Here is a 12683-nt window from a genome sequence, read left to right as displayed (position 1 = left end):
AGTTGTGCATTCACTGACATTTTTGTATCCTCCCCTAGACCCACCCCTTCTTCTTACACTATTTTCTTTTAAACCAGTCGTTTGCTTTGAGCCTGTATCCCTTATCCCCTCCCTTGATTGACTTCCCTTTCTGCCCCCTCCCTTGTTATTCCTCTCTTTTTGTTTTTTAAAGGCCTAATGAATTCCCTCCCCCTTCTTCTCCCCTCCCTTTTTTGACCTCCCCACTCCCCTGCTCCCTTTGGTTTATCCTTTCTGACTTTCTCAGTAGGGTTAGATAGAGTTTTTTATCTGAATGGATAATAAAGCTACTCTTCCCTCTCCGGGTTAATTACACTGAGAGTAATGTTTGATTATTACCTCTTAATGCTATTTTCTTCTCCTTCTTATGATAGTATTTATCCCCTCCCCTTCCCATGCCCTCTTTGTGTGTAATAGAATATCCTATTTTTCTTATTTACTCAGATTTTTCTTGGTGTCCCCTACTACTCCCCCCCCCCTTTCCCACCCTCCATGTCATCTTAGACCATTTATTTTCCTGTCCTCTCACTATGAATTATTCTTCTGGTTGCTACAATAGTGAATATTATAATAGTGAATAGAGTTCACTACAGAGAATTATACATACCAGTTCTCCACATAGGAATACAGATAATTAGATATTATTGAGGCCCTTAAAGACTCAACTTTAAAAGATTATGAGTTTTCTTTCTTTTCCCTCTGTTTCTTATTTACCTTTTCATGTTTCTCTTGATTTTTGTGGTTGGGTATCAAACTTTCCATTTAGTACTGGTCTCTTTTGTACAAAAACTTGGAAATCTTCAATTTTGTTGAATGCCCATACTTTCTCCTGGAAGTATATAGTCAGTTTCGATGGGTAGTTGATTCGTGGCTGAAGGCCCAGCTCTCTTGCTTTCTGAATATCGTATTCCAATCCTTGCGGTCTTTTAGCGTGGAGGCTGCCAGATCCTTTGTGATCCTGATTGGTGCTCCTTCATATTTGAATTGTCTCTTTCTGGCTTCTTGTAAGATTTTTTTCTTTTACTTGAAAGCTCTTGAATTTGGCTATTATATTCCTTGGTGTTGACTTTTCTGTGTCCAGTATAGAGGGTGATCTATGGATCCTTTCAATGTCTATATTACCCTCTTGTAGAACTTCAGGGCAGTTTTGCTGAATAATTTCTTTAAGTATGGAGTCCAAGTTTCTATTAATTTCTGCCTTTTCTGGAAGACCAATGATTCTCAAATTGTCTCTTCTAGACTGGTTTTCTGGGTCTGTCACTTTCTCATTGAGATATTTCATGTTTCCTTCTATTTTATCAATCTTTTGACTTTGTTTTATTTGTTCTTGTTGTCTTGAGAGATCATTGGCTTCTAATTGTTCGATTCTAGCCTTTAAGGACTGGTTTTCAGCTATAATCTTTTGTTTTTCAGCTATATTCTTTTGGTTTTCCTTTTCATTCTGGTCATTTCTGGTCTTCAGTTGACTTGCCTCACTTTACAATTGCGAATTTCTGCCTTTTAAACTGTTATTTTCTTGCCAGATTTCTTCCATCTTCCTCAACATCTCATTTTTGAACTCTAATAGCTTGCGACCAGCTTTCATTTTTGGGGGGAGGTTTGGTTATTTGTTTGTCCTCCTCTGTTGTCTGGATTTTCTCTGTGTAAAAGTTGTTGAGTGTTCCAGAGTTTTTCTTGGTAATCTTTTTCTTCTGGGCTTCCCTATGGCTTGCTATTATTAGCCCCGCCCCTTTTCAGCTTTGTCCTCACACTCAGGGTCTGCCTGCGCTTTCTAATCTTCTGATGGCTCCGGTCTTCTTGTCCTTGGGGTCAGGCTTCCTGGTAGTCCTGGTCTGCCCCTCTGCCGAGGCTCCTTCAGCGGTCTCTGGGGCTACTTCCACAGCTTCGCTCCTGTCTGCACCACGTCCTTACTTGATGTCCTAGCCTAAGCTGGAAATCTTTATTGACGCCTAAGGTACTGCCTTCACCTGTGCATAAGCTCAGGGAAAGTCCCTGCTTTATAGATCTTTATTCGCGCCTGTGGCAGAGCCTTCACCCGCGTAGATGCTGGGGAAAGTCCGTGTGTCCCCCCAACCACTTGGGGTCTCACGTCTGGCAGCTCACAGGTACAAGCCCTGGGGCTGCTAGTGATTTACTGGTTGCCCCAATCCTGTTTTCATTCTTGTGTGTTGGCCTTGGCGTTGTGGGTGGTGTGTGTGTGGGTGGAGGGGCTTCTTCCTCTTGCGTTTTAGTGAGAGCTGTTTCACCCCTTTATAGCGTGGAAATGCCCCGATTCTGTATACCTTCAATGCTGCGCCATGTTGTGGGGTTCCTTCGTTCGTCTGGGTTCGTTTTTATGTCCCCTTAAGGAGTTCTGTATGCTTTGGTTAGGAGAGATTGAGCAACTGCTCCTTACTCTGCTGCCATCTTAACCGGAAGTCACCTACTATTTTTAGTTTAATAAAAGTTTGAATTAGATTAGTTTGCAGTGGGATGGGTTAAGAGATTAAGATGAACAATCAGAGTGAGTTTAGCATAATGGATATACTAGGAATTCTTAATAGCAATGAAATTAAAGTTGTGGGGAAAGCAAATAAATATAGATGACTAGTGATGCCAAAATTATCTGAGGTATAATTATCATTTGAGAACTAAAAAAATTTTAATATATGGAATAATATTAATATGGACTAATATGAACCTATAGTCAATATAAACTAATATAATTCCAATATATAGAATAGATTATAATACATTAATTCATGATATATTAGGATATACTCATGCATACATTTATATATGTACATATATTTAATTAGTACTGTATTCATTCCAATGATCAGTAGTAACTGATAAGATTGGAATGTTTCCTGAAATACCTGAGAGGTTTCCTGACTGAAGGGGGAGTATATTCACTGGATGATTTTTGCTAGCTTCAAATAAAATTCATCCAAGCCATTTCATGACTGGTTCAGACCTTTGAGCTGGCCACGATGGAAACAGTGCTGGAGATATTTTAAAATGGCTTTCCTATTTGATTTCCTGTTTGGAAAATATAGTGAGTTTGACCTAGCCCAAACCAGTTTAACTTCACATTCATGGGATCATTCATTTTTACCCTTCCTAAAAAATCATATGTATGGATTTTAATTGGTCCTATTTGGGCTTATTTTTACAATGAAAGGTAAACAATTAGTTGTGATTTATTATATGGACCTATAAGAAGTTTTTTTCTGGACATTTAAATACTTTTTTTTGTTTTGTGTTTTTTTTTTTTTTCAGAATTGGATATAAGTCCTAGAAATGCAAGGTGAGTCGATGAGTGTTTATATCCATGAATTGTCAGATTTGAGTTATGCTATTGTTAGTTTTGCTAAATTATTTTACTTTCTTAAAAGAGAGCTATCATAGAGAAGATGTATTTTGGAAATGTTTTATTATGTAAGAATAAAACATATCAAACTTAAAGGCAATAGATCATATGTACATAGCATATTCATATGTACATACATTTATTCATTGTTTTGGAATAGTTTTGGAACATGTCTGAATTTTTGTGAATTAAATAAAATTTGTATTGTTTTGTTTCTATATTTTGTTTTAGTATAATTGACTTCTAGTCATTTTTTGATACTGCCCCCACTGCCTTGCATGAAATATATGCTTTAAAAATGCTTGTTGTGTTGAATTAGATTAGACAAACTCAATTTGGAATGTTTCCTATTTAGATAGTTGGCTACTAAATTTTTTTTCAGTATTAACAGAAGTTCATGCTGAATGTCTACTAATGGAGGTATCATAATCTGTGACATTAGAGATAATAATAGCCGCCATTTCCCCTCAAAATACTGATGAAAACACATATCCTTGAATTATTAAAGTATTTGTATTAAATATTAAGTTAGTTAGATTAATATTGAAGTGTTTTCAGAGATGTAATTAGCAATTTTGGTATCTGGGATAATTCGGTTAAGGAGAATAGGGGAAAACCTTCAGAAGGAAGAATTCTTCCTTTTAGAAGCTTCCTATTTTAGTGAAAAATTCTTGCTAATTATGCCCTTAGCTCATTTTTTTCTGTTGATGAAGGATCCTAAGTGATTTGGGTACATTCTAAACTTTGACACTCTAAACCAAATTACCAATTGCTCCATCTTAGTATAGCCCTGAATGTTATCTGTCTTCCTTGATATTCATTAAACTTAACTAAATATTTGCCACTATTTGGAAGAGATTAATTTATTTATTGTAAAGCACAAAGACACTTAGCTGGTTGTAATAAATAACAACTTCATATCTGTCTAGCTAAGACACACCTTTGTTGTGCTGACATAATTCATAGAATACTCAGTTCTCTCCCTCCTTTTGCTTCTTTGGAATCAGTAATTTAAAAAATATGTAAAATGAGTAATTTATGTTAGATTTTCTCTCATGACACATTTTGTTTGTTTATTTGTTTTTTAACCATTACTTTCTGTCTTAGAATTGATTCTAAATATTGGTTCCAAAGCAGAAGAGGGGTAAGGGCTTGGAAATTGGGGTTAAATGACTTGCCTAGGGTCATACAACTAGGAAGTATATGAGGTCATATTTGAACCCAGAATCCTCCTGTCTCTAGGCTTGCCCCTCTATTGAACGAGCCATGAACCTGCCCCTCCCACAACACATTTCTCTAAGTTAAAAAAAATCACATTATGCTTTGTATATACTATTTCTTTCTAGACTTTTTAGACTAAAAAGTCCATGGATACTTTGAGTTCAGAATAGCATTGTTTTACAATTGTGGTTTTTCTCTAGCCCCTACAGCTCCTACTGCACCTGTAAATGATATGGAAAAATCACCCCATCCAAGACCAGAAGACCCTCCTTCCTACCCTTCTCATTATCAACCAGGTAAGATCAGTCTTCAGAAAGGTAACCTTTTTTCTTCTTTTGGCTCGTTAGGAATTCATGGTAAAGGTTTTAGGGAGATACATTTTCTCACAACACTTTTGCCATTGTCATTGTATTTATGGCTATGGTAAATGAATTAGTCTAGTCCAGGTATAGTATCTTCTTAAATGTATATTATCTAAAGAACAATCAATGGGACAAAAATGAGAATTGGACCAGTAGCACTATATCATGATATAAAAGGTCACAACTTTAATATAAAAAAATAGAGAAGAGAAGGAGGTACCTTAAAGGAACTATGAGATTTGGTGGAGTATGCTAGAATTGGAATTAGGAAAACTTGAACATGAATCTAGTCTAAGACAATTATTAGCTTTTGGGCCCTACTTAAGCCACATAATCTCTGCCTGATTCACTTTCCTTATCTGTAAAATGGAAATAATAATAGCAACTATTTCCCAGAGTTGTTGGGAAGATCAAATCAGATATTTGTAAAGGACTTTGCAAAATGTAAAGCACTAATGTGTTAGTGATTATTATTATTATAATGCCTTTCAGAAATATGGCAAAGTAGAGAATTCTTAACCAAAGGAGATAGTGGTGATCATCAAAGATAAAAGAGACATTATGGATTTCACAAAGATTGAAGAGCTTTTGTACAAACAAAATCAGTGAGGATTTAAAAAGAAATTGTTGGCTGGATTGAGTCCTGTTTCAGATATCAATGATAAATGTCTGGAAACCAAGATGATTCAGGCTAACAAGCCAATAAAGATTTAGTAGATAATTACTGTTTGCCAGGTACTGTGCTAAGTGATGGAGATACAAAGAGAAGCCAGTCTTGCCCTTGAGGAGCTTATATTTTAATTGTAGAAGATGACACACACACAAAAAAAAGACAAAACTCATGTAAAACCAAAACTCTAAAATTAAAAACACAAATAAATCAAAATAATATGCTTTGATCTGCATTTCCTACTCCAACAGTTCTGTCTAGAGGTTGATAGCATTCTTTGTTATAAGGTCTTCAGAATTGTCCTAGATCATTGCGTTACTGAGAGTAGCTAAGTATTTCACATTTGATAATCATACAGTATTGCTATTATTGTGTACGATGTTCTCTTAGTTTTGCTTATTTTACTCTGCATCAGTTCATGTAGGTTTTTCCTCCTTTTCCTGAAATCATTGTGCTTAACATTTCTTATAGCAGAGTAGTATTTCATCACCATCACATACCACAATTTGTTCAGCCATTCTCCAGCAGATGAACATCCTTTCAATTTCTAATACTCTGATGCCAAAATGCTGTTATAAATATATTTGTACAACTAGGTCCTTTCCCCTTTAAAACATCTTTTTGGGATATAGTACTGGTTTTATAGGATGAAAGGATATGTACAATTTTATTGCCTTTTGAGCATAGTTCCAAACTGCCCTACAGAATGGTTGCATCAGTTCACAACTCCACCAAAAATGCTTTAGTTTTCCAGTTTTGTCACATACCCTCCAAAATTTATCATTTCCCTTTATTGTCATAATGGCAAATCTGATAGGTGTGAGGTGGTACCTCAGAGTTGTTTTAAATTGCATTTCTTTAATAAAGAATGATTTAAAACAGTTTTAATTCAATGTTAATTAATTAATTAATTTAATAAATTAAAAATTGATGACTGATTTCTTCATCTGAAAAATGCTTATTCATATCCTTTGACCATTTGTTAGTTGGGGAATTACAGTTCAAAGTTTCTTAACAAAGGATCCTTCAATTAAAAAAATAATTGATAACTATTTAAATATAATTGGTTTTCTTCATTATCCCATATATTTTATCTTACATTTTAAAAACATTTTAAAAATCTTATATATTTAAAAACACTATGGAGTAGAGGTAGACCAGAGTCTACCAGACCAGAGAGTAGAACCAGACATTGTTCAAGGGATTACAATCCTGAAAAAAGGTAAAGAATCCATGAATTTGACACTAGAGGCATAAGAGAAATCCTAGAATAATGAATAGTACAGAACTAATTGCATCAGCTCTAGGCTTAAGTCAGTAAACTCTAGGCAATTATCTGATCCACTGCAATGTGCTTTGGAAGAAACAATATTTTCACACACACTTTTCCTCAGGTGGTATTCAGGCAATATTCAGCATTATCTGCCTTTCCAGGTTACCTCCATGTTTTGTGCTCAATTACTGTTCATATAAAATTATACCTAAACAAGAAAATACTCATTCTAGATCCTTTGCTAGCTATACCCCACCTTCAACTCCACTTTACAGCTATGCTTCTAAAATAGTGTATATTAGTCTAACTCATAGGTCAATATTTCTCTTTGTTATAGGGGAAAAAAGACTGAACTTGGAGCAGGGAATCTGGTTTTGCATTATTTTTCCAATACTTTTAAACTCTGTGACTAGTCATGTAGTTTCTCAGAGACTCAGTATCTTATTATGTGAAGCACATAAAAATAATACCTACAGTAACAAATTCATAGGGTTGTTATATAGTAACATACTTTGTAAAATTTAAGACACTATAAATGAATATTATTTGGCACAGACAGTAAAGAAGGAAATTCATGAAAACATTTGAGATGGCTAGATTAGCAATGAAATAGTGCTAAATGGGGCATTAATTTTTTTCTCAAATTTTTAAATAACTGTACTTATTTATGATATCTAGACAATTTTATTAATATATAAAATTTTATAAATATCAGCAGGTAGAGCTGCTGCACCCAGAATTTCATTTTCAAGTTTATTTTCCTTTTCGTATGGATTTCTGGACTTCATATGTCCCATACTTTGTCTATTTAAAATTAATCCTATTAACTGCTCATTAATTAGCAGTTTAGCATTAATTAGCATTTATAACTATCAACTGATAAATCCTCTTTATTTAAAATAAGAAATTGTCTTTTAGAAAAATGTATCTTTGAACTGTAACTATCTGCTAAAACAAATCTTTTTTTGTAAAGATTCCTTTAAAAACATGGATTCACTGTCTTGTGAATTTCCAGTTGCTATTTCATTTGGGAGAAAAAAAAAATCACTATGCCTGCCACCTAGTGGCATAAGTTTGTATTTGTCTGTGATTCCAAATGTGACATCTTTTGGAATACATGTTCTCTTTAAAAATCAGTAAAGTAAGTTTTTGTAAGTCTCAATTATATTTTCCATTGACTTGAATTCTTGGCCTGGAGATATGTTTCCATGGAGTTTTTTTTCCCCTGAAATTCAAAATCACACTTAGGAATGAAAGAAAAATATTAGGAGAAAATTTAAAAGGAATAAATACTAACAATTCATTAATAAAATATTAAAATAGCATTAGATGAAGAGTAAGATATACTTCACTGAAATTTACTTATACATGAAGGAGAAATGGTCTCTCTGGGTTTCATGAATCACAATAGAAACCTATAGCCATCCGTATGGAGACCTTAGTAAGATTGTCAGACTAATTTTGTAAACATTAATTCTACATTATGTGCATACTTCTATATGATTTTATATATGTACACACACACACACATATATATATATATACATGTAATCAGATTTCAGTAGATTTTTAAGGTTTACCAATACATTTTCTCACATGGGACATACTGTTGTGAGGATCCATAGATAAATTATATACTCTTATATTAGCTATAAAAAGTATACAAGGCATCAACTCATTGCTCAGTCATGAAAAGCAATGATGTCCTTGCTACATTTTTTAAGAGCATAGGAATTTATTTTTTTGTTAATAGCCAAATAAAATCCGATGGTTGTAGCTAGTTCTTAACTCCACTCAAATGGTCTGCATCTCAGAACTTAAAGAACAATTAAAAAATATGATGGAAGCTTTTTGCGTATTACATCATAGTTGTTTCCCATTAAAGTCAACTGGCATTAAATCTCTGCTTGTCACAAGAAAGGGAGTTAAACAAAACCAACCAATTCTACAATTGTACAAAGAACCACAATTTTGAATTCAAAATAAATTCACTTTAAGCCTTTGGTGTTGTTTAAGCTTTTAGTTATTTATTCCAGATTCATTTATCTTGGTAGTTTATGTGACAATGTAGGTTAAATATAATGAGAAAAGTTTGACTTTTTTAAACAATTGAGATATTAAGTAGTATTAAATGAAATATACATACAATATATTTTTTCTTAATTGGAGATTTCATAGAATCTTTGAGCTGAAATAAATCTTAGACCTCTAATCCAGGTCTCTTCATTTTACAGGAAAGTAAATTAAAGTCCAGATTGTGTAAATGACTTTCCCAAGACCATATAGGCAGTAAAAGGCAGAGACAGGATTTGAAATAAGGTGTTTTGATTCTAAGTTCAAAGTGTTTTTTCCTGCTACACCTGTTTCTACATAATTCTCTCACAGTTGAGTAGATCCATTGAGAGATCTAAAAGAGAGATATTTGCATATTATCTTATTCATTAATTCAGTTAATAAACACTCAGCAATTAGCATGTATATCACAGTAGGTTAGACATTGGAGAGCTGGAAAGATGAATAAGCTATGGTCCTGCCTTAATGAAGGAAGGACCATTTCCAAAACTGTGCAAGAGCTTATATCATAGTAGGGTTCTATAGGTTTCCATTTTGAAAATTGTATAATGTTCATCTTCAAAATGACCTTAATTTTTTTTTCAACTCTAATTCCTCCATATTCAGGACCTCCTGGACCAGTTGGTTATCCTACCGCAGGCTATCCTGGTCCTGGCCCTGTAGGCTATGTAGCTCCATATCAGCCTGGTGGCATGCCCATGTATTATCCAAGTGGTGGCCAGCCAATTATGTATCAGCCTGGCTTTAATATGAACCTAAATCAACCTCCTCAGATATCATGGATGCCAGGACCACCTCCACTCCCAAATAGCCCACCTGGTCTGGAATATCTGTCTCAGGTAGGTGAATCTACTTGACCTTTAGTTTATTCACTCTATTGTATATTAATATTCATATGCTAGACAAAATATATATTGGTTTTCAAGGTTATTGAGATATTTTGTATAAAGTAATGATGGAATTTGGTGAAATTTATATAAGTGGTAGGGGACAGGAGGAAGTAAAAACAATTCCATTTCTTTTATTTAAAAAAATTTTTTTTGTAACATTAAAATACCCAGTTAATTCTCTCCTTTCTCCTCCCATTGGAGAAGACATTATACACACACACACACACACACACACACACACACACACACACACGCATAAAATTATATCTTATTTATTTCTATTTATCAGTTGTTTCTCTGGAGGTAGACTACAAAAGTCACTCTTCAGACTGTATTTCTCTTGCTTTATATAATGTTCTCTTGGTTCTGTTCATTTCATTCTTCATAATCTCATGTAGGTCTTTTCATGTTTTTCCAAAATTACCTGCTTGTCATTTCTTATGGCATAGTAGCATTCCATCACAATTATATGCTACAATTTATTTACCCAATTCCCCATGGATGGACATCCCTTCGGTTTCCAGGTTTTTGCCACCACAAAGAGAGCTACTATAAATATTTTAGAATATATAAGTTATTTTCCTTTTTCCCTGATCACCTTAGGAACTAAACGTAGTAGTGGTATTACTGGATCAAAATGTATACACAGTTTTGTAATTCTTTGAACATAATTCAAAATTGCTCTCCAAAATGGTTAGCTCAGTCCACAGTTTCACCAATAGTATTAGTGTCTCTATTTTCTCACATCTCCTCCAATATTTGCCATTTTGTCCTTTTACCATTTTAGCCAATCTGATAGATGTGAGATTATATCTCAGAATTATTTTGATTTGCATTTCTCTAATCAGTGATAGAGTTTTTTTAATATACTAATATATAGCTTTGATTTCTTTATTCAAAAACTGTGTTCATACCTTTTTTATCATTTATCAATTGCTGAATGGCTCATAAACTTATATACTTGATGAAATCCTCTGCATATTTTCGATATGAAATCTCTATCTGATAAACTGTCTATAAATTTTAACACCAACTTATTGCTTTCCTTCTAATCTTGGCTACATTAGTTTTATTTGATGAAAACATTTTTAATTTAACATATTCAAAATTATCCAGTTTCTCTATGCCTTTTCTTGTTAATGCATAAATTCTTCTTTTATTCATAAATCTCATAAGTAATATTTCCTGTTCTAATTTGCTTATGATATCTCATTTTATGCATATGCACGTATCCATTTTGATCTTACGTTGGTAAATGGCTTAAGACTGATCTATACTTAATTTCTGTCAGACAGCTTTTCAGTTTAACCAACAATTTTTACCAAATAGTGAATTATTAATCTGAAAATTTGGACCTTTACTTTTGTCAAATACTATTACTATAATCTTTTACAACTCTTTCTTGTATGACTATTCTGTTCTACTGATCTACTCTTCTTTTTCTTGCCCAGTACCAGAGAGTTTGATAATTACTGATTTATAATATAGTTTAAAGTCTGATACTTCTTGACCTCTTTCCTTTATGTTATTTTCATTAATTCCTTCAACATTTTTGACCTTTTGTTTTTTTCAAATGAAATCTGTTATACTTATTCCTAGTTCATTGCAATATTTTTGGTAATTAAATTGGGATGGCATTGCATGAGTAGATTAGTTTACATCGGACTGTCATTTAATCATATTGGCTCTGCCCATGCACAAATAATTCATATTTCTCCATTTATTTAAATCTGAATTTATTTCTATTAAAAGCATTTTTATAATGATGTTCACATATTTTCATTGGTTATTCCACATACCCAGTATGCTCTCATTATTTACCTCTGACTCTAGACCTCCTTCAAGACTCAGTTTAAACCCCACCTACTATAAGAAGGAATTCTTGGTTTCCCTTCTTCCATCTTCCCCTTTGCCTTCCCTCCAAGATTTACACCTGTGCATATTGCATATATACAGAGTTGTTTTCATGTTGTCTCCCTCATTGGAATATGAGCTATTACTTGAAAGTCGACTCAATATTTTTGCCTTTTTTGTATCCCCCTGGCATAGCACAGCCTCTGGGGCATATTAATCCCTTAATAAATTCTTAACTGACTGGCGATTCTCAATATTTCTAGATTAAAATATTAATAAGGAAAGCCAGTTACAGGAGGAGAAGACTAAATAGGTAGAGTATTGGATTTGGAGTCAAGAAGACCCGAATTTGAATTCTTCTTTGAACATTTAACTAGCTGAAAAGACCCTAAGCATATTGTCTAAATTCTCCTATCTTCAGTTTCCTCACCTGGACATTGAGAATAATAAGAACTCCTACCTCACAGGGTTGTTTTAAGGATCAAGTGACAAAAAATGTATTAAGTGTTTTATAAACAGAATGTACACAAATGTTATTGTTGTTTTTACTACTACTGCTGGTGTATGAAACATGTTGAATTTGAAGTGACCAAAGAATAACCAAGTAGAGATATTAGATGGACAATATCTAGAGTGTGAATTAGGGTGAGTGATGGAGAATAGACAGACAACAGCAAAGTTGAAGCCTTAACCAAGGGAGTGGGACATTAGAGACAGAGAGGCATGAAAGTAAAGATTTTGGGGGTGTCCACATTGGGCAGGAGGAGAAAAGGAATCAACAATGAAGACAGGTGTTTTTACATTTGCTACATTTGTCAATATTAATTTATACAACATATAGCTATTATGTAATCGCTATAGACTAGACTTTGTGATCTAGGTTTTCTAGGTGATGACAAATATGTATGTGTGTGTGTATGTGTGTGTATATATATATACATATATATATATATATAAATTAATCACTTCT

General features: G+C 33.6%; 1 protein-coding gene across 1 annotated transcript in view; it reads left to right on the top strand.

Annotated features, from left to right (window-relative positions):
* The window catches only part of LOC123240198 (phospholipid scramblase 4-like), a 60101-nt gene that overhangs the window by 19411 nt on the left and 28007 nt on the right, over positions 1–12683 (top strand). The window contains exons 2-4 of the mRNA XM_044667614.1: positions 3280–3307; positions 4792–4887; positions 9576–9808. Coding sequence (XP_044523549.1) covers positions 3301–3307; positions 4792–4887; positions 9576–9808 — 336 coding nt within the window. The 5' untranslated portion in view covers positions 3280–3300. The remainder of the gene's footprint in view (positions 1–3279; positions 3308–4791; positions 4888–9575; positions 9809–12683) is intronic.

The sequence above is a fragment of the Gracilinanus agilis genome, chromosome 3 (assembly GCF_016433145.1).
Source record: "Gracilinanus agilis isolate LMUSP501 chromosome 3, AgileGrace, whole genome shotgun sequence".
Classification (NCBI taxonomy): Eukaryota; Metazoa; Chordata; class Mammalia; order Didelphimorphia; family Didelphidae; genus Gracilinanus; species Gracilinanus agilis.
This window is presented reverse-complemented; position numbering and strand designations above follow the sequence as displayed.